Here is a 22397-nt window from a genome sequence, read left to right on the forward strand (position 1 = left end):
CTGGCATGTTCTACTTAGGAAAACTCAATGCATCCGTGTCTACAAACATCGACGCCTTGTTGGGCGACAGCGGGTAATCCATCCAATAGCCTCCCTTCTGCCACGAGGAGGCGCCCGGGGACCACGGTTGAATTGTAAACGCAGGAAAGCGCCGGAGGACGCAGTTGCCTAGATGGAGAAGCGGAGCCCCGGTCCCAACCCCAAACAAGGAACCTTTCTGGGCCTTTACTCCAAGGACTCCTGTGGGGCGGGACCACCACGGACCAGGACCCACGAGGGACACGCGCTCAGACCTTAGACTCTGGCCAGAGAGAGAAAACCATACACACGAGCAAGCACCGGTAGCCTGGGTAGAGACGCCTCTGAGGGCCGTCTCAACTCTGCCCACAGAGCTGCTTTCTGCTTCTTAGTTTCTCCATTTTCTCACCAATAAATAAAAGATTTGGACTGAAAATGTCTAAAATTATTTTTAGAGCTTTATTTTCATTTAGAAGAATGAATGAATTTGCTTAAAATGTGGCACGCCTGTTATTTCTGAATTCTGAAATGTTGCCCCAAGCTTCCATAAAGGCTTCTTCCCCTTTTGGAGGCCCCACTGAGGTAACCCTTTGTCACCACAGCCCGCCGGCCTCCCCTCTCCGACGTTAGCAACAATAGCACGAACCATTGCGATAGCCGGTGACTCCCCCGGGCTTCTAACCTCACCAGGGCAGTGGTTGCGTCCTGAACCTTCTGACGCGCAAGCGCCAAGCCCACCGCGTCCCTCCCCCTTCCACGGAACTGATTGGCTAGCCGGACGCTGGGAGAGGGCTGGCGTCAGCTCCGCAGTGCCGTCACCAACTGGCCCCGCCCCGCGATGGGGCTTCTGGGAACCGAGCCTCGGACAGCCGTTTGTATTCGGCAGCGGGATTGGTCGCCTGGCTCCCGCGAGAGGGAGGGGAGGGCGGCAGCGCGCACTCGCGCGTGCGTGAGCCGGCGCGCGACTAAGGGCCCGGTCGCGCCGAGGCTCGAGCGGCCGTCGCCATTTTGTAGGGTTCTCTCTGACGCTGGAGCCGCAGCCACCGCCGCCGCCACCCGGAGGTATGAGGTGGTTTTGCGGGTGTGTGGGGAGCCTAGGGGAGGACCGGGCCGGGTCCCTGGCGGACCAGGATGGCCCAAGGTTTGGGTTTCTCATCTTGCTGATGGAGGTCGGGGGAAGACCGCGGGAGGAGGTGGGGCCGGGTCTCCGGAGGGGGCGGGGCAGGGGTCCGGTCGAGCCTTTGTTGGGGCGGAGGAGCCGGAGGTTGCATCAGGGTTTCTCGGTTTGGGGCAAAGGAACCTTTTTATTCTTAGAATATCTGAAAGGTGATGCCTCATGGGGGACAGTTTCATAGATTTCCCTCCAAAACCTTGTTACTAGGGGACAGTGAGTTGTGTGTCTCTTGCTTTCTCCTCGGGTTCTTCCCTCTTCCCCCAAATAGAGTATTTTAACAGTTAATCCAGTTACTTGAGTACACCTCTTTTCATAGAACTGATGGGCGCTGCTGTACGTGTTGACCCCCGACCTCCTGTTTGCCTCCGTCACACACAGCTCATAGTGCTCTTAAACAAAACGTTCTCCCTCTGTTGAGAAATGATAATGAATGTCTGTGCAGGGGTCCCGAAAGTACCAAGAACTTCTTGGGAAGATTAAACTAAAATGCAGTATGTTGAAATTTCCATCTCCACCCCCGACTTTTCAAATCTGTTTCTTCTCTTCCAGGCTGTTGTCAGGATGGTGAAGCTGTTCATCGGAAACCTGCCCCGGGAGGCCACAGAGCAGGAGATCCGCTCACTCTTTGAGCAGTATGGAAAGGTGCTAGAATGTGACATCATTAAGAACTACGGTTTTGTGCACATCGAGGACAAGACGGCGGCGGAAGATGCTATACGCAACCTGCACCACTACAAACTACATGGGGTGAACATCAACGTGGAAGCCAGCAAGAATAAGAGCAAAGCTTCAACCAAGTTACACGTGGGCAACATCAGTCCCACTTGTACCAACCAAGAGCTTCGGGCCAAGTTTGAGGAGTATGGTCCAGTCATCGAATGTGACATCGTGAAAGATTATGCCTTTGTGCACATGGAGCGGGCAGAGGATGCAGTGGAGGCCATCAGGGGCCTTGACAACACCGAGTTTCAAGGTGAACTGCTCTGGGGCCTGGGTGGCAGAGCTGAGTGGGTCTAGTTCAAGACAGGAAGGAACACAAGGCCAAGGGGCTGGCTGGTTGAGCTCTTCCATCTTATTTTAGTTGGAATTAATAGGTTGTTATTTCACCTCATATGCACGAATTACTCTTAGGGAAGCAACACTTCCCCTTTTCATGTTTGCCAAGACATTCCTTAGCAACTGCTTAGAATCACAAACTAGGGATCCCTTTATCTTGCAGGTTACTTTGGTTTGATTGCTGCTGGATGTTTAATCTGTCTAAGCAAATGAGTGCCTCATGGGAGAAGGGAGGAGAAAAGGTTGTGACTCTGTTGCTTCTTTTGTTAGACCAGGAAGCTTCATATTTGCTTTTTTCTTTTTGCATGGGCAGGCACTGGGAATCGCACCCAGGTCTCCAGCATGGTAGGTGAGAACTCTGCCTGCTGAGCCACTGTGGCCTGCCCAAGAAGCTTTATATTTGAAGGTTTAAATGCTCAAGATTTACACTCTTTACTCTTTACAGCCTTAGGTGGGAAAGAGAAAAAGATATCTAGAAGCCTTATATTGTAAATATGATGAATCTGAATTTGGGGAGTATCTTGTGGGTGCTCAGATTTGTTCAGCCTGTGGACTCTACAAATAGAGCAAAACATGCCATGAATTGTTCTGTTCCACCTACTATTATTTAATCCTAAGGAGAAAAAAAAGAAGTTCCTAAAAAATATTAGATTGACTGGGAATTATGGTCCTCCTTCTGAATAGATTCCAGTTAAGGATGTCATGTTATTTATACCAAAGATAAAGGTTCATATGTTGCCGTTACTACCATAAGAGATTGTCTCAAGACCCTCTCAATCCGTGCTACTAGCTACATGTGGCTATTAACTTTAATTGAAATTAAATAAAATGTAAAATTATGTTCCTCAGTTGTATTGGCCACATCTTAGGCACTCGATAGCCACATGAGGCTAGTGGTTAGTGTATTACCACAGATATAGAACATTTCTATCATAGAAGATTTTACAAATGTACAGCTCTGTTCTACAAGTTTTTTGTTGACAGTATCATTTTGGACCACATATTCTCAGTTGCTTTTCTAGTTTGTAAATCAATGTTTCTTTTGCCCTGAATGTCACTAAAAGGGTGGTTTAAGAGGTACTAAAGGGTCCTCCAGAATGAGAGAAGAAATAACGGGAGAAGAGGAAAAAGACCAGAAAAGGGTAAGAAGCTTGCAAATAATAGAGCTCTTGGAGGAGTGACATTGAGTATTCAGGCTTCAGCCAGTGGTGCCCTAGGATAGGACAAAATTTGAAGATACACCTACTGTTAACTAGTCGTCTGACCTTGGGCACGGGTAATTTAACCTCTCTGTGCATCATTTTCCTCACTTATAAAATAGAGTTAGCGATCCCTGCAGTAATGGTAGTGAGGCTAGAATGAGGTAATAGATGTGAACTGTTTGACAGTAAAAGCACTGTGTTGAAATGTGAGTGGTGTTTGAAACGGTGTTTCTGTTGTGATTGAAAATTCTTTAAAATGTGAGAGTTAAGCATTCTGTATTTACTTTTCTTTTTTATTTACTTGAGTTTATTTTTATTATTACAAATGTTTTGGGATGCTGTTGCTTTCCAGATAGTTTTAAAAAAAATTCTTAGTTATTTTCATTTGCTCGAGAAGAGAGTCATGTCATGACTGGACAGCAGAGAGAGGGAAGAGAGGTATTCTCTTGACAGGTAACAGAGAATACAGTTAAAGTCAGGTACACTCAGAGATGGTCTTGTAGTATCATGTCCTTACCTTTTTTAACATTTAGTTGATTAAAAGGGGTAAAAAATATAAAGGAAATCAGAAAAGCGAATTGGGGGGAGTTGGCTTGGGAGGAATTTGTGGTTAGGTTTAGTTTAGTTACTTCAGGAAGTGGATATGAGTGACTGATTCAGTTTTGTAAAACTTCGCTTTCTTAGCGTAGACAGTAAACTGAATTGGAAAATAATTTAGTAACTTTTGACGTTCTTAGAAAAACCTTAAGCTTTTGGCCTCTCCAAGTGTATCAGTATGGTGGAATTTCATCTTTCAGTTTTCTTTTCTTGGGTTCCTTAGAGTAATAGAGAAGCACAATATTTTTCAACTGTTATAAAAACTTTAGGGGATTACAACCTTTGGAAAGATTATGTGGAAAGAAAACCTATCACTTCTATTTCAGATCTTTTAGTTCTAGGTAAAAGTTTACCTGCATCATTTTCACAACCATTATAGAGGTAGATTTTGCTACAGGTGCTTATAAACTTTATTAGTTCCTACTCTATTAAAGAAAAGCAGAAATGAAGATTGGATTTAGTAACAGAAAAGCACTGGGTTTTGTTTATCCAAAGCAGTCCAGAATCTGTAAAATGTAAAAGTAAATAAGTGCAAGTTGGATTATATTTCCCTTAAAAATGTACTTTTCAGTCTCTGGGTTGGCTACTTTTTAGATTGGCATAGTACTTCATAATTGGAGCACAGTTTGTGTCTGTTGTACAACTTAATGTCACCATGCATACTTGAAAGCCAATTATGTTATATTTTTTTAGTCTAAATTATAAAGAACTGTACATTTGAGAGATAAATTGGGGCAAAAATTTGCATTTTAAGCAGTTAGCATTGTGTATCTTCATAATGTCTAAGAATTGGAATGGGAGTGTTTGAATCTCTGAAAACAATAGGATGGCAAAATACTGCGTTCATAGAATTTATTGCCATTTGATGTCAGTTGACTAGATTAGAGGCGATGGTGGATGCTGTCTATACCAGCAACTGGAAGTGAAAAGCCTGAGCACCGTTGTGTCTACAACAAAAATGGGTTGTAAATTGGAGGCAGCAAGTACTAGAAACTGTTTGGAGTGGAAGGAATCTAGACATTTTGGCAGAAATGAGTTTGACTAAAGTGATATTACTGCACTAACCCACTCCCCTGTCAGGGTCAGTGCAAGGCACTGTTCTGCCTGTCATCCTGAGTCGGGCTGTTTCCAACAGGATGGTGGAGCAGGAGGCCTCCTGTCGCACAGCTGCATCCAAAACAAGGTCTGTTAAAGAGAGAGCAACTTGCTGGCCATGGAGCAGCAGGTATTTGTTTTGAGCAGCCCTTGAGAGAGAGGCATTAAGTCTCCTATCTCTACGTTCTCGACTGGCTGCCCTTTGGATATAATTTGCATAGCACTCCACAGTTTTAACGGACTTTAGGATTAAGTTACTGCCAAGAATATCCCTTTCCTCATACTGCTTTTTAAAGAACTTTGAATGCTTTCATCAGTAAGGATCCCTGGGCAAAGATTGTTTCTTCTCTTAGCTGTTCCTCAGTGCTGGTTATTTCCTGGAAGCATGGATGCAGCTTGTTTGTGTGGGTGCCCAGAGGCCTTTGGCAAATGCTGCATTTTCTAACAAGTAGATAATGCCCTATAAAGAATTTTAGGTTAAAATGGCAGGATGAAAGTGATAATTCCATTACATAGGAACAGAGGCATCAGTTATAGCATCCTAAGAAATCCATACTGTTTCAAAGTCTAATTCTTGTTGAGAAACCTTGGTCAAGTAGTTTTCTTTGCAGTAGTAAGCATGGATGTACCCTTGCTGAAAAAAAGTTGGGTGGGGTGGGAGAGTGGGATTAAAATATGGAGGGTTTCATTACTCCCAGAGATACTGGAGAGAGAAGCTGATGGTGCACCATAGAGAATCCCCTGCTGACACCCTCAAAAATGGTTGGAGAAAACAAGATGGAAAGAAGATTGCTGTGATTTTTAAGCTACCGTAAATGCTCAGGCCTTAAGTGGCCATGAATATCAGTCAGAGGGAGGTTGGTAAAATGCTTTCCAAATCAGGCTTAAGTGAAGTTTGTTGGATATTTGGTTTGGTAGTATTGGCAGGTTTTGAATCATTACAATTAATAGTAGTCTTAGCGGTGAGAAGTGGAAAATTTTTCAGTTTCTGTATTTGGGGATGAAAAAGGAAAGTTGTGCAGACAGAAGGAGGAGAGAGTCTAGTGCTACTACTACTGGGGTAAATATAAAGTACTGACTGGTTTTGGAGGACTCATTTTCTAGCTCTCATAGATGTTAAAACTTTATCTCAACTTCTTTCTGAGGGCATCGCTGAAGTAGGGTCGCAAGAGTGTGTATGTGTATGTGTGTCTTACGCATACTAGTTCACTTTCATTTTGGAGAGGAGGGAGAACATTAATGTGTTATAACAAATCTTCTTACATCTATTTCCTCAAGGCAAAAGAATGCACGTGCAGTTGTCCACCAGCCGACTTCGGACTGCCCCTGGGATGGGAGACCAGAGCGGCTGCTATCGGTGTGGGAAAGAGGGGCACTGGTCAAAAGAATGTCCAGTAGATCGTACAGGTCGTGTGGCAGACTTTACCGAGCAGTATAATGAACAGTATGGAGCAGTTCGCACGCCTTACACCATGGGCTACGGGGAATCCATGTATTACAATGATGCATATGGAGCACTCGACTACTATAAGCGTTACCGGGTCCGCTCCTATGAGGCGGTGGCAGCAGCAGCAGCAGCTTCCGCGTACAACTATGCAGAGCAAACCATGTCCCATCTGCCTCAAGTCCAGAACACAGCTGTGACCAGTCACCTCAACTCCACTTCTGTTGATCCCTACGACAGACACCTGTTGCCGAACTCGGGCGCTGCTGCCACCTCGGTTGCTATGGCTGCTGCCGCTGCCACCAGTTCCTCCTATTATGGAAGGGACAGGAGCCCCCTGCGTCGTGCTACAGCTGTACTCCCCACAGTTGGAGAGGGCTACGGTTATGGGCCAGAGAGTGAGCTGTCTCAGGCTTCAGCCGCTGCACGGAATTCTCTGTATGACATGGCCCGGTATGAGCGGGAGCAGTATGTGGACCGAGCGCGGTACTCAGCCTTTTAAAAACTGGAGGTGAGAGTGGGGTTGGTGTGGTTAAGAGATTTCATTTGGTTCCCTTGAAAGAAACCCATGCTTCATAAAGGAGGCTAGCCACCTGTTTGCTGTCGGGACAGCATCCAAAAGGTACAAATTATATGTTAGTCTTAAATATTTCTCTAGCTTGGGCCAGAGGTTCATTTGCCTGTTGAGGTTTTAGTGTGACTCCAACCAGATTGAGAGAACAGCAACAAACTTGATTTGTTGGTGAGATTATTGTTCTTTAATCACGTATAAACAGACCTGGTTACAGAAAAATAGTTGAGAGAATTAACATTTGCTGGGTGCCTTCTGTATCCATTACATTTCTTAATCTGTATAAGAAGGTTTTAAGGTATTTTAAATCTCTTTTACAGATGAGGGAACTAAGGCTCAGGGAAGTTAAATATTTGCCTAGTCATTTGGTAATTGAAAGGCAGAACTGAGATTCAAACTCAGGTTTGGCTGACTCCACAACCCCTTCTCTCTCCACTACAGACATTAAACTGAAGAGTTAGTAATGAATGCCACAGTGAGAAGTCTTAACATCTAGATGTCAAGTTTGCTAATAAAAAGACTCTAGGATCATTAGCCTTTATCAAAGGAAACTTTTCTTATATATCTATAAGCCAAATAAAGTCCAGTAACTTTTAGGCTGTTTAGTTCTGAGACATTTGATTGAAAGCTGAATGTTTTGATGCCACTGTCCCATTGGAATCTCTTCCTTCTTAGTAATCCAGGGCATCTTGTTCTACAAAAAAAAAGCACATTCTTGTGCTTTTCTCTGTAGCCTGTGATGCTGTCTTTTAGATTCTGAGGCTTTCCATTTCTTCCAGCAATTTTTGTTTTGTTTTTGTTTTTTGTTTAAGGGAGAAGCATGTAAAGAATTAGATAAACCAGTAGTTTTCTGTAAAATTCCAATAATGGTGACCCTAGAAACTTAATTTTTCCTACTTTAGGAAATGTATACCAAAGGTATTGGAATGGTTAGGAATATCTGGAGATCGATAAAATTGCTTCATCTGAATGGAAATGGCATCATAACAAGCTTATGTTTTCATGGTTTTCCTTATACCTTGAAATTGAGCATCACTTGAATTTGAGGCCCAGTAGCAAGGTTAAGCTGGGTTTCCAGTGTTCCTAACCTACCCCTTTGGTATGTGAATGGAAGAAAACAAAACTATAGGAATTTGTCCTTTTATGTGAAATGAGAAGCAAATACAGCATTAACCTGTAATAAGCCACGAGACTTGTGATCTGAGACTGTTGAGTAGCAGTGTGTTCACATATGTGTGTTGGATCTTAACAACTTTGATAGTTTGCCGTTAATTTTTACTTTTAATGCAGCTGGATCTATTATGAAGTGAGATATGACTCTGAAGTAAGGTGGTATCTATTGGATAACTTGTATTTTTTGCAAATATGTTTTAAACCAACTAGTATATCATGGTTTTTAAAACGAGTATTGTTAGGGTATGTTAAAGTGAATGTTGTCTTCGGGCAGTGGTGGTTGAACCTAACCTCTTGTTAGTGATGACTTTTAAAGAAACTTACCTTCCAGGTGTGAACCTCAAATGGACTAAATAACCCTGAGTTGGTTGCAGTCCCAGGAGCCTGATGTTAATGAGGCTGCCAGGATGAAATACTCCAGAACTGTTGGGGATCCAAATTCGGGTCTAACCCTAGAACTGATTCAAGAACGTCACAACTCTTGAAGTCGATTGGCACAGATCAAGACCAAGATTTGGCCCTTTGTCTGTAATAAGTAGAGGAACTTGGTGTGAGTTAACTTTTTTTTTCCCCTAGCCATTGATGTCTGGAGTTCCCATCATCAGTGGAAGAATTAGAGAATTTTAGGAGTGATTTCTCTTTTGATTTCGAAAGGGAGATCTGGTCAATGAGGGAAACTACTGGAATTGTGGCTCTGAGTCTGTGACAGTATGACCTGGAGGTATGTTGGAGTTGAGTGAATGGCCGCTCCTTACTACCCTACCCTTTATGACTGTCATTTCTGAAAATGTGTTTTCAATGAAAGATTAAAATGAAACAAATTTAGAACAGTGTAGTTGGCCATATTTGAGAGCTCAGCATCTTCTGCTTTTCCTGGACCCAAGAATTAAATTTTGGTTTTGATAACGTACATATGCCCTTTGTCTTAGTGACAGTAGCCCTCTTATCAGAGGGGTTGTATTGCCTAAAAGATGGATAAGAAAATGAAAAAGATATATTTATCACCAACTCAGCAGTTTTCCACAAAGATTGTATTTTGTCCTAAATGTAACTGTTTGTAGATTCCTAGGTGATAAACTCATATTGGAAATGAGTTTGATCCAAACTGACTTGGCTTTCTTTTGTTCTTTGTTTTTGTTTTTCTTTGCCCCTGGAATACAGGACGGGACCAGGGCCCTTGTACTCGGAGCCAAGCAGTTCTCCTGGCATTGTGTAAGCCTCTTGTGTTGTGCTCTCTTTCAGGTAGGATAATTGCGGACTGAACCCTCGGGCTGCGGTCATATATGAGAACTTGCTCCGCGCGGTCCCCTTTGCCGGGATGTTTCCATTGCTTCATGTTTCAGTAAACAAAGGAATTTGTGACCAACTATGTTTTCTTTCTTAATTTAATTCTTCTAAGTTGACTTTTCTTTCCTCCTGACAATAGTCTCTGTAGCTTTTCACTCTGTTCTTTACATTCTCAGCCTCTGAGCAGCCCTAGGTAAGGATTATGCTGGCATCCCCTTTCTCCTGTACAGTGGAACCCCTTACCTTGCGTTCCTTAGGAGTTGAACCCTTCTCCCTGCCTACCTGCAGCATCTCCTTTCCCTTTAAAATGACCATGTAGTGGCAAGCAATCTATTACTCTTCTCTGTTAGCTCTGGACTCTTTAACATTGAAGCTAATCTTCCAAAATTGCTAGGACCATTGGGGTTTTTGGTGGGTTTTTTGTTATTGTTTTGTTTGTTTGTTTGTTTTTATGTCTGACCTGTGATCGTGGTACAGCATTAGCTGAAATTTAGCCTTGTTTTAACTCCACTCCTCCCACTTTTTTTATTTTTTATTTTTTGACAAATAAACGTTTCTAACACTTATCTTTTTCATGTGTTTGTGTGACTGTTATTTACAGCTAGTGTGCTCAAGTTACAAAATTCAAATGAATGGATATCTGAAATTTAGATGTAGATGGAAGGAAGGATTTAGTGAAGTGAGTGAGATGCTGTAACTGCAATGAGGAAGCAGCAACCCAAGAAGGCCTCTGATCGGGAACCAGGAAATGAGCTCTCTGGCAGGAGAAAAGCTGTGCAGTAGGTATCTAAAGAGTTAAATGGGCATATTTCATAGAAAGCTTTGTAGGCTGTGTGTTAAGGAATTCCATTTTTACTCTTTTAACAGTAACTGGAAGCTATTAAAGGGTTTAAGCTTGGGGATAACAGGAACAGATGTGTTTTTCTTAAAAAGATCACTCTGATTGGAGAGAAACAAAATAGCATTATAAATGAGATTTGTCATATATAACAGAGGTCTCTCCCCTTATAAATTCAATATAATTATTTTGTTGTAAAGGAAGAAAAAATGCTAAGTAGACTGGGAAGAAAAGGACCATGCGTGAGGCCCTGTGATTCAGGGGGCAGACGAGGAGAGGGTGGTAGGAGGTAGATCTCAACTGAGGTTTTTAAATCCCTGAGGTTGATCAGGCCATAACTAAGATGGGCTGTGCATCTCTCACAGTAACATTGGCTTATTGGTTGTGGGCCAGGCTCTGCCAAGGGACAGAGGGATACAGATTCCTCAGAGATTATTAAAGAGATGATAAGAGAATATATTATGGTACTTCAGAACACAGGTCTGAAGTTGGATTTCCTGGGTTAGAATGGCAGCTCCACTATGTATTGACACACAGGATATTTAAGATCCGTTCTAACAAGCAGTTTAGAGTGGTGATATAAGAAAAAAAAACATAATTCAGAGAAGGGCAGTTTACACAATCAACAAAATTTTGTCTTATGCTTTGTCTTAAGAGTGAAACTTTATTTCTCTCCTTTGGAATAGAAATACACTTACCGGTTGTACAGAGAGAGTGAAATGTCTGTGAAGAGTGATGAAGGCTAAGACGTTGTCCCTAGTCAGTTTAGGGAAAGAAAAAAAAAACTAAAAATAATACCCCAGACTTTTATCTCCATTAACTTCTTTTTTTTTTTTTTTTTTTTTTTTTTTAAAGGAAAGGCAGAGAGAAGGAAGGAAGGATAGAAGGAAGGAAGGAAGGAAGAAAGGGAAACATTTTCTTGTTTTTTATTGTACTCTGTTTCTCCGTTTTTGTTACATGGGCTGGGGCCGGGAATCGAACCGAGGTCCTTCGGCATAGCAGGCAAGCACTTTGCCCGCTGAGCCACCGCGGCCCGCCCTCCATTAACTTCTTGAGCAGTGAGCTCTGAGGTGAAGTTCCAAGCAACTCAAAGTGACCCACCCACAGCAGCAGCACTCTGTGAGGCACCTGAAGTACAAGGAAACCCCAGCCTGGTTTAAATAATTTTACTGCCTGGGAGAAAAGTAGCTGGATTCCCCAAGTTGCTGGTTGTAAACTCACTGAGTGGATTCTCCTGCAACCCCTCTAGTTGGTGACTGAGGCCATAGACCTCTTCAGCCACAGCTCCTTGGCAAAAATTCCTGTAGCCCAAGCCTTGCTCTTTAGGCCTGCCTGCCAGCTCTGCCCTCTTCCTCTGATATCTAGCCACATAATGAAGTTAGTGTGACACAATATACAATAGGGCAGAAAAATACTAGGCCCTCAGGACACTTAGTTTACTGTGTGAACTTGTCCAAAGGGCAAAGTAGGTCAACTGTCTACAAACAACTTGTCCAAGGTCAGCTACATGACTTGTCAGAATTTGGCTCACAATCAGGCCCTAAGAGAGGACACAGTCTCCTGCCCTAGGAGATTTGGGAGGAAAGAAGATAAAAAAAACATCCTCTGGAGAAAGCTGTCAGCTTGTCAGAATCAGTACTCAGGGCTTCTTGTATGAGATTAGGATCATACTCCACTGCCCAGGAGCACTGAAGTGCAAGAAATGACAGTCCCAGAAACCCACAGGGGAAGAGCAAAAGGTCTGGAGAGATGAATTCAATCGCTGGTGCCTCAGGTTTTCAGAGCTTTTAAGGACCCAGCCAAATTCAAACTGCCCTACTCAGCTGCTCAGGGTTTTAAAGACCCTCTCCGTGGGTCCGCAAGGTGGGGCGGGCAGAGGAGCATAGTGCCCACAGCACTGCGGGAACCACAGAACCCCTAGCCCATGAGGCCTGAACACCTTGGAGGGCACTCTGTGGACTGATGGTTTAAAGTACCCACTCTGGAACTATACTGCCAGATTTTACATCCAAGCCCACTCTGTGACTATAGGCAAGTTACTTAACCTCTCAGAGTCTGTTTTCTTCATCTGCAAAACAGTGATAATTCTACACCTTCTCAAAGGTAAGGCACTGGGTAAATATTGGCTATTAGATTTCAAACAAAAACTGAAGGAGGCCCTGGAAATACATCAGTGCTACATGCAAATTAAGCAAAAAAGAGTGTCATGAGCTCGCCAACTAATGGAGGTAGACACTCAAATATAAAACTAAGGCTACAGTGAGGAACTATCAAAACAGCTGTCCCAGCAGGGAAAGAGGGCTGCAAGGCCCTGTGACTATAGCAGGAGCTTCCAGCTCCCTCCCCTTCCCTGGTTCTTGCGGGGCTGAGGGAGCTAGAGAAAAAAAACTGCCCAAGTTCTGCCCTTAGGGATCACCAGATCTCAAGGTACCGGACATTCTTAGGTTATCTGACAGCTAGCCCCACCTTGCTCTGCCTTTCTTGACTGCTGAATTATGAGCACTGGCTTTAAAGGTGGCCTTCCATATATTCCCAGGTCCTACCTCAGAGCCTTGGCCTTTTGCTGGCACTCACTGTTTCTTGGCTGGTGGCTGCTAAGGCAGTAAATGGATGGGGGACAAAGAAAGGCAACCAGTATATTACCAAGAGGAGGACATCAAATAACTTACATACATGCACTTATGATTAAACACACCTGTGAAAGGTCAGGTGCTGGGGTATGTAAAGAAAAGATAAGTAGTTTCCTGTTCCCCTAATGCTTAGAATTTTTCAAGGAAAATATTCAGGAAATCAGTAAACAAATAAGTATCACAAATACACAAACTGCATACAATGGCAGGGAATAACAGGAAGGAAGCACCTACTTGGCTATACATTGTCAAGGAGGGTAACTCGGGTGCTTGATCCTGAAGTTAAGACCCGAAGTGGAAAGGAGAAAGTCATTCCAGGTAGAAACTCAGGATGTGTGAAGGCACTCAGGCAAGAAAGTTTGGTGTGTAACTAGGATCTAAAAGGCAGGCCAGGGAAGTTAGAAAAAGGTGGGTAAGGAAGAGGTGGGTAGAGGTCAGACCTTTCAAGGCATTTTAGCCCAAGGTAGGAAATTGGCATTTTATTTTTTTAACTAAAATGGGAAGTTGCTGAAAAGGTTTTAAGTGAAGGAGTGACCATCTGATATATATTTAACAAGATCTTTCTGGATACCAAATGGAGATTAAATTGAAAGAAGACAACAGGGTACCAGAAGCCACTGCAGTTGTCCTGGTGGAAGATGAAAACATTTTGATTATAGAGTACAGTATCTAAATTTGATATAAAATGTGCTAATGAACTGCAGTAAGAATGAAAAAGAGGAAACAACCAAGAATGACTGCTGGCTTAAGCAGCTAAATGCACGGTAATGCCATCTATTAATAGATAAAGCATTATTTTGGAGCATAGACTCAGGAGTTCTATTTTCAGACATGCATCAAGTTTGAGATGTACTAAGACAACCACAGAGAAGTGTCAAGTATATCTTCAGATTCCTGAATCTTTGGCACAGTGGTGGTTTGGAACTGGAGATATAAATTTTATCTCCTTAACATCCAGATCGGCACTACCCAAAATAAATGTAACATGAATCATCAATGTAAGCCAGATACGTGAAAAATTTTAACAGCCACATTAAGTGAAAAGAAATGGGTAAACTTTATTAATTTCAATATTTTAACCCAATATATCAAAAATATGATTTCAATATGAACATAAAAAACGAGTGAGACTTTCTACATTATTTCCCATACTCTATATTACATTTTAAAATTCCACTGGGTTTTTGACCCAGCACATCTCAAGTCCAACCAGCCACATTCTAACTGCTCAAGAGCCATATGTGGCAATGGCCACCTTATTGGATAGTGCAACTCAAGATGGTATATAGCCAAGAGACTAAATCACACAGAACAAGGTTTCTCAACCTCAGACCTACTGTTACTTGGTGCTGGATAATTCTTTTGTGGAACTGTCCTGTGTGTTGTAGGACACTTAGCAATATTCCTGGCCTCTACTACCACTCGATGCCAGGAGGATATACTGAAGGATCAATAAAAAGTCCTGTGGATAGTGTGGGTGAAGCAGTGAGCAAAGGGGAAATTAGAAGGAATGAAGCCAGAGAGATAAGAGAAAGGATCGTGCAGGGCCTTTCCAGGCCTTTCTATGGACTTTGTTTTTAATTCTGAATGAAATGGGAGGGTTGAGCCTGAGACGTGACATAATCTGTTTTAAAAGGATCATTCTGGCTGCTGTATTGTGACTAGACTGATGTGACTAGATTTCAGAAATCCAGGTCAAAGACTATGGTGGCTCTGACTGGGGGCTACTATTAGAGGTGGTGAGTAGAGCAAACAAGATTTCCTGATAAAGTAAATGTGGGTATGGAAAAGAGCAAAGGGTGACCCCTAAGTTTTTGGCCAGAACAACTCAAGGTTGGAGTTGCCATCAACTGAGAGCAGAAAGGTGCAAGAGATGCGTGTGGTATGGGGGGGTGGAGGGGGATCTGAAGTTGTTTTGTATAAATTGAGTTTAAATACACCCAAGTAAAAAAGATTAAAGGAGCAGTAGGATGAAGTCTAGACTGGAGTTCAAGAGAAAGATCTGATTCTCACAAGCAGTGGGGACAACCAAAGCAATAGGCCAAGCCCTCAATCTTGGGGTCTGTTCATATGAAACTTATCCCAACAAAGGATAGGCTAAACCTACTTAAAATTAGGCCTAAGAGTCACCCCCGAGAACCTCTTCTGTTTCTCAGATGTGGCCTCTCTCAGCCAGCACAATAAGCAAACTCACTGTCCAACCTCTCTCTACATAGGACATAACTCCCAGCTGTGTGGACCTTCCTGGCAACATGGGACAGAAATCCTAGAATGAGCTGGGACTCATCAGCATCAAGGGATTGAGAAAACCTTCTCGACCAAAAGGGGGGAAGAGAGAAATGAAACAAATTAAATTGTCAATGGCTGAGATTCCAGAGTCAAGAGGTTATCCTGGAGGTTATTCTTACACATTATATAGATATCACCTTTTTAGCTAAGGTATATATTGGAGAGGCTAGAGGGAAGTCCCGAAAATGTAGAGCTGTGTTTCAGCAACCATGTTTTTTGAAGAGGACTGTATGATATAGCTTTCACAATGTGACTGTGATTGTGAAAACCTTGTGTCTGATGCTCCTTTTATTTACAGTACGGACAGATGAGTAAAACATATGGATTAAAAATAAACGGGGAACAAATGTTAAAATTTAGTAGATTAAGATGCTAGTGATTGATCAGTGAAGGGGAGGGGTAAGGGGTATGTATGAATTTTTTTGTCTATTGCTTTTTCTGAATTGATGCAGATGTTCTAAGAAATGATGATGATGACTATACAACTATGTGATGACAGTGTGAGTTACTGATTATATAACAAGAACGGAATGATCGGGCGGGCCGCGGTGGCTCAGCGGGCAAAGTGCTTGCCTGCCATGCCGAAGGACCTCGGTTCGATTCCCGGCCCCAGCCCATGTAAAAAACAAACAAACAAACAAAATACAATAAAAAACAAGAAAATGTTTAAAGATGTTTCCCTTTCTTCCTTCCTTCCATCCTTCCTTCCTTCTCTCTGTCTTTCCTTCCCTTCCTCCCTCTCTCTTTAAAAAAAAAAAAAAAAAAAAGAACGGAATGATCATAGAATGTTTGTGTTTGTATGTGGGTATGTATCACAAGTAAACAAATTTTTAAAAGGAGGGGTAAGGGGTATGGTATGTATGAATTTTTTTGTTGTCTTTCTTTTTCTGAATTGCTGCAAATGTTCTAAGTCATGATCATGATGATGAATATGCAACTACATGATGCTATTGTGAACTGATTATATATGTAGAACGGAATGATCATATGTTAAAAAATGCTAGTTACCAATGAAAGGTAGTAATAAGGGGTATAGAAAAAAAATAGGGAAACAAAGGCTAAAATTTATTGGGTAGAAGGAAATACTAGCAATCAATGAGCGGGAGGGGTAAGAGGTATGGTATGTATGAGTTTTTTCTTTTTCTGAATTGATGCAAATGTTCTAAAAAATTATCATGATGATGAATATAACTATGTGATGATATTATGAGTTATTGATTATATACCAAGAATGGTATGATTGTATGATAAGAATGTTTGTATGTTACATCTAAAAAAATTTAATTTAAAAAAAAGAATGCTCTGTGGTGCAGATACAAGTTGGGAATTTTTGTATTTAAATGGCATTTGCATTCAACAGATCAAGAGGATGCAAGGAAGGAAAAAAAAAAAGGACAAAGCAAACTGAGTTCAGCCTCCGATATCCATAGGTCAGAGAGAGGTTGCAATGGAGAAACTGAGAAGCTAGGAAAACCAACAATTCTTGGTCTCAAGGGACAGAATAACCAGCCACATCAATTATTGATACTCAAGATACAGATTGAGACAGGACCAAGAATTGACCACAAACTAATAGGATTAATTGCCAAGCAGCCTAAGGGCTTGGGGGATGGGGATGGGGGCAGGGCAGAGCAGGACTAGGGCTTGCAAGAAAACTGATGGCAAGGGCAAAGGAATGATTTGGACTGGCCACAGATCTCAAGTTGGGTAAGGAAGTGAGGTTATTAAGAAGGTGAGGGACATGAAAAGTTGGTAGGATCAATGGACTGAAGATTCCAACAGGGTCAAAAGGATGATTAGAGTTGGAATATTAGAGAAAGCAATCAACAAAGGCAGAAAATAGCTAAGGTAAGAAGATAGTGAAGTTCAAGGAATTAAGAGGCTGGAATTTTGGAAAGATCATCCCCAAACCAAACCGAACCCAAAACCCTCCCACACTAACTGGTGTCTAAGAACGGTGTGCCACTGATGTGACTGACCCATCTCTCACTTGGTAGAAAAGGGAAAATACTGCCAGCCAGGTTTTTTATACACTTTCTACCCTGAGATGTACAGCAGTAAAATCTAAAGGGTATTTGTTTAACAAAAATGTTTTGTGCTAACTTAATTGATTTTGGGTGATGCCCAGGTATTATTCATATTTCATTATTTACTTTTGTAAAAGCAAACCAATAGATCCTAGCATGACTGTTTACATCTGAAGTTTTAAGTTACATTAGAACTTGGTCTCTGATGCATAAGTGGACCAACCATAAACCAATTAAAAAATGGTTTGAGATCCGAGAAGTTAAAAAAAAGCTTTCCTTTTTGCAGCATGAGAATGTAACTGAAATGGACCCCAAGGTGAGAGGAGACACCCAGAAATGAAAACATCTAATATATAATCAATAACGTGATCCAGACATCCATAAGGTCAGTCGAATAAAGGTTCAACAAGTCTTTCTTTCACCCAGTAGGGAACTGGGAGACAAGATCTTCACTTAGGCCAACTTGGCTTATCCTATAGCCCAGTAACTTACGTATTATAAGAGTTAACAATGGTCTTGAAATAAGTCAAGGAAAAAGGCCTGGGACCTATGTGAAGTCTTAAGTAAGATAGAATAGGCCAAACAGGGCAATCCACCCAGATGGAACTGAGGCAAATTTATCATAAATGATTGAGCTTTTCCACCAAATATAAAGAGTAGCTCTCAAAACCAAATATAAAGAGAAGCTCTCAATTTCTCTTGAATTGTCAATGGGTTAGTATGCAAAAGAAAATTTTTTTCAGAAGTTAAGAGGTTAGAACTTATGTGCCTCCCCCAAATTTGGTTTGCATGCTGTCAGTCAGAAATAAAAATGTTACCAAGCAGGAAATGCATGAGGCAAGAAATGCAATTCTCACCCATATTGACAAATTTGAGGCAGGGTGGGCTCCTGTAAATTCAATCTTGTGGTAGCAAAGCCCTCAACATTGCAGCAGTATAACAGTGAATACCACTGGTTCTTTAGCAGGTTCTGTGGGTTGAATCCTTATCTCAGACTCTAGGGGACAGGTATCCCAAACCACAGCAGATCTGATAAACACTCCATAAAGTGAAGACTAAAAGCACATTATTCAAAGCACTCCAGGAACAGATTTCACAACCAGGGCTGCTTTAGCCCCCAGGACTCCAGAGACTGTGATTTAATTGGTGTAGGGCTGTTATTCCCCCTGGATTTGCAGGGGTTTTTAAGTTATGGTAGCTTAGAGGCATCAAAACTCTGCTCATTCCTGTCATTCACAGAAAAAGTTGCTAAGATTTTGCTTCTCATAATCAAAAAAGGAAACCACAATGTTCTGTTCTAATAACATCAAGTTTTATTTTCATCCCCTTAGAGCCAATGCAGTTAAATGGAGAGATGTTTAAATTCCAGTCTACAGGTGAGTGGCCATCTAGGAAACAGTGAGATACTTACCTCATACTTTATACCAAATAAATTTCAAATGGATTAAAGAATTAAACCTAAAAAAATGAAATCATAAAAGTAAGACTTTTTCTATGTCCTTGAAGAGCAGAAAGTCAAAGTATGATGCAGAGTCCTGAAAGGCATAACAAAGAAGTCTGGAAATTCAACTACCATACATTTTTCTGCATGGCAATAGCATCATAAAATAAATTACAAACCAGGAAAAACTAGCAGTTCATCACAAAGAGCAAATTTTCTTACTACATACAGGGCTTCCACAAATTAAGACCCACAACCTATTTTTAAAAATAAGCAAAGGATGTGAAAACACAAAATGGAAACACAAATGGCTTTTTAAAATTTAAAGATGATCACCTCATTATAAAATTAGGTGCTAATTATAAACACAATGAGATACCTTTTTTTAACCCATCAGTTTGGAAAAGATTAACCAGTGCCCTGGTGATGGTGTGAAAATACTTTCATATTTTACTTGTGGGAATATAAACTGGAATAACTTCTAAGGACAATTTAACAACACGTAGCAAAATGTAAAATGCCATTCCACTTCTAAGAATGTTATTTTACAGAAATACTTGAACTCATGCAAAGTAACACTTCATCTAATCCAATATGCCACTGATTTAAAGTCCATCATTTTAATGTGCTGCTAAAAATGAAACTGCCAATTAAATTGAAATGTACGGATAGACACATTTCAGAGACTTAACATGCATCTAAGAACTGATTAAATATCCTATAACCTCTTTGATATCCTATAACATACTAATTTCATTCAAAAATATTTAAGATGTTTTTTTAAATAGAGCATGTTCAAAGTCTGGTACCTTCTCTTCTCCTGACCTTCTATATTTTATAGATGTGATGTGCTCGAATTCTTTTTAGCTACCGGGCTGCTTCTCTAGCTTCCCAGGAAAAACTTTTATATAAGCACTAAAGTCTGTCCTTCAAACTATCTCAAGTCTATAAATAAATCAGATTTCCTAGTGCTGTTACAGTCGGTAGGTAAAAGGCACTTTTCTTCTTGCAATAGTCTAGATGAAATAGAGCAATTTGTAAGTTCTGTATTTGAAGGCACTCCAAGTTTAGTGTTAATATTCTCTATACAATAAGACAGAGAAGGGGGGTCTCATCTTATTGCATAACTGAATATAAACAATCCAGCATGTTGGATATTGTGGTACTGAAGGAAATCACCAGGCTCAGCCCTTGATGGAAGAAAACAGCCCCTAGAAGACAAAGCACAGAGGGCTCAGACCGCCTGTTGGGTCTGCTTAATTCTGTTTTAAAGGGTCACTTATCACTAGATAAGCACTTCTTCCTTTTCTGTCTTACATCCTTGACAGAGTGGTTGCACCATTCCTGCTTTCTATCTTATGGGTGCTAATTAACCTGCCACAAAATAAAAGTCCATACTTCTGTCAGAATTTTACAACTGGTGAGAAGATGGAAGCTTCACTGCCATGTTAAGCCATCCTCATCATCTGACTTAAGACAGAAGGTACTGTCAGCATGATAACTTATCAAAATAAAGCATGAATATGGTTTACAAAGTAAATAGTTGTCACAAGGCTTCAAAAAGTCCCCTGCCCCAGTGATGAGTTCTGGTAGTGGCTGATGGTGATGGCAACACAATATTGTGAATGTAACCAGTATCACTGAATTGTACACATGAAAATTGTTAAAATGGGAAATTCTGTGTATGTTACAATAAAAATTTTTTAAAGCCCCTGACCCCTGAAGCAACTGCTTTTAGCTCTTTTTAGCTATTCCTTACCTTTAAGTTTCTGAATAAGAAGATCATAGTTCTCCATTTACAAATTTTCTTATTTGTCCTAGAGAAATTCCTTCCTGAGACACTCTCCTTTCTCCTCCTTCAACCTGGACCACTGTTCTCTGAAACTGGGACTTCCTTTCACTATCATGCTAGTAATTAACTTTGCCTCAGCAGGAAACCGTGTGTTAAGAAATTAACTATACTGCAAAAAAAAAATTGTCTTTTTAAAGTCAGTTGCCATGTTTATATGGATCTACTTCTGGATGTTCTGTTTCACTGATGTATATATATATATATATATACACACACACACATATCCCTAACAATACTACACTTAGTTAACCTACCTCTATTTTAAGTATTAAAATTGGGTAGAGTACAATACTAGTGGTCAATAAGAGGGTGGGGTAAGGGCATGGGATTGGGGTTTGATTTTTATTATTTTTCTGGAGAAACACAATGTTCCAAAAATGATCATGGTGATGAATGCACAATTTTCTGAACCAAAGACTATATTATATACTTTGGATGGATTATGTGTGAATATGCCTAAATGAATGTACATTTAAAAAAAAAAATTTTACTCCAATAGTTTGAAACAGCACTTAATAAACAAATGCAAAGGGCCTACCTCTCTCTAGCTCTGCAAGGATGATGATTTAATTTAGCATTTACTCAAGTCAACCACAATTTAGGAAATGCCTAGAAGATTTTAAGTCAAAGCTAACAGATCTACCACCAAAACAAATCCCAGGACCACTGTGAAACCTTACTGGTACTTTGACCCACCAAAACCAGGCAGGGCTAGATATCATCACTACAGGAAAGCGACCATTCCATCCCCACCTTACTTCCAGTGATACATGATTTGCACACCCAAGGCCCAAAACAGGAACCAGTTTGTGGAGGCAAGGTAAAGACAGACATCACATCCTGAATCTCTATATTCCCCACATAATGTTCTTACAAGATAGTAAGTCAACGGTGACTGCTTAGTGGACTGCAAACCCAACTCAGGTGGTCATTAAACAAACTTTAATGAATGGAATAATCCTAGGAGGATAAGAAAACCAGCATAAAACATCACTCTTAAAAAACTACTGTACCACTCCTGAGGTAGGTGATGGCAATATAATCCTCCCAACTATACAGAACTGATTACATGGCCTCAACTCAAAAGTTACACTCGTTTGGGGGTGGTGTGACGGTGACTCAGTGGCAGAGTTGTTGCCTGCCATGCCTGAGACCGGGGTTTGATTCCCAGTGCCTGCTCATGCAAAAAAAAAAAAGTTACACTCGTTTGGAAACTTAAAAATAATTTCAAAAACATTACAGTTATAAAAAATACTACTCTTAGGTTGTTTGTTATAAGACCAAACTCTCAAAGGTGCACAAATGAGTTCCTTTAAAATGTGGAACATACACAGTGGAAAATTACTTAGCTGTAAGAATGAAGGTATGAGACATGCTGCAACATGGACGAACCTTGAAAACATGCTCAGTGAATAACAAGATACAAACTGTATAGTATCACTTTTAAGAGGTGACTAGAAATAGCAAATTGATAGAAAACAGAATAGAGGGAAAGTGTAAAAAAAAAAAAATTCAGGAATTTTCAATAAAGTTATAAGATAAATCTAGCATGAGGAACAATGACCAAAAAAGATTCCTTTAATAGAATCAGAGTTCATTTTAGGAGACATCTTATTTCCCAATGCAAAAATATATCATTCCTCCCAGTCAATCTACAGAAAAGCCTTCATTGACCATTCACATCTAAATCAGAATCTCTACTT

At 41.0% G+C, this 22397-nt stretch overlaps 1 protein-coding gene across 7 annotated transcripts; it reads left to right on the forward strand.

Moving 5' to 3' along the window:
• The first annotated feature begins 950 nt into the window (after positions 1-950).
• Positions 951-20544, forward strand: LOC143646553 (RNA-binding protein 4B). 7 transcript variants are annotated; one of them, XR_013157500.1, is made up of 8 exons: positions 951-1080; positions 1742-2165; positions 6421-7097; positions 8662-9051; positions 9492-10396; positions 17688-17786; positions 18733-18777; positions 20171-20544. XR_013157500.1 is itself a non-coding variant. In XM_077115612.1 (4 exons), the coding sequence occupies exons 2-3, from the start codon at positions 1754-1756 to the stop codon at positions 7086-7088; spliced, it is 1080 nt and encodes a 359-aa protein (XP_076971727.1). In that variant the 5' UTR covers positions 951-1080; positions 1742-1753; the 3' UTR covers positions 7089-7097; positions 9573-10504. The 7 variants fall into 7 exon arrangements, 1 of the variants encoding a protein (XP_076971727.1); XR_013157502.1 differs by having other exon boundaries at positions 9573-10396; positions 20171-20543; XR_013157501.1 differs by having other exon boundaries at positions 8662-8880; positions 20171-20543.
• Positions 20545-22397: the final 1853 nt, after the last annotated feature.

This window comes from Tamandua tetradactyla, chromosome 9, assembly GCF_023851605.1.
Source record: "Tamandua tetradactyla isolate mTamTet1 chromosome 9, mTamTet1.pri, whole genome shotgun sequence".
NCBI classification, from domain to species: Eukaryota; Metazoa; Chordata; class Mammalia; order Pilosa; family Myrmecophagidae; genus Tamandua; species Tamandua tetradactyla.

Coding starts and splice junctions, on each gene's coding strand:
- LOC143646553 (XM_077115612.1), top strand. CDS start 1,754: ATGGTGAAGCTGTTCATCGGAAACCTGCCCCGGGAGGCCACAGAGCAG. Junction 2,166..6,420: donor TGACAACACCGAGTTTCAAG/GTGAACTGCTCT, acceptor TATTTCCTCAAG/GCAAAAGAATGCACGTGCAG.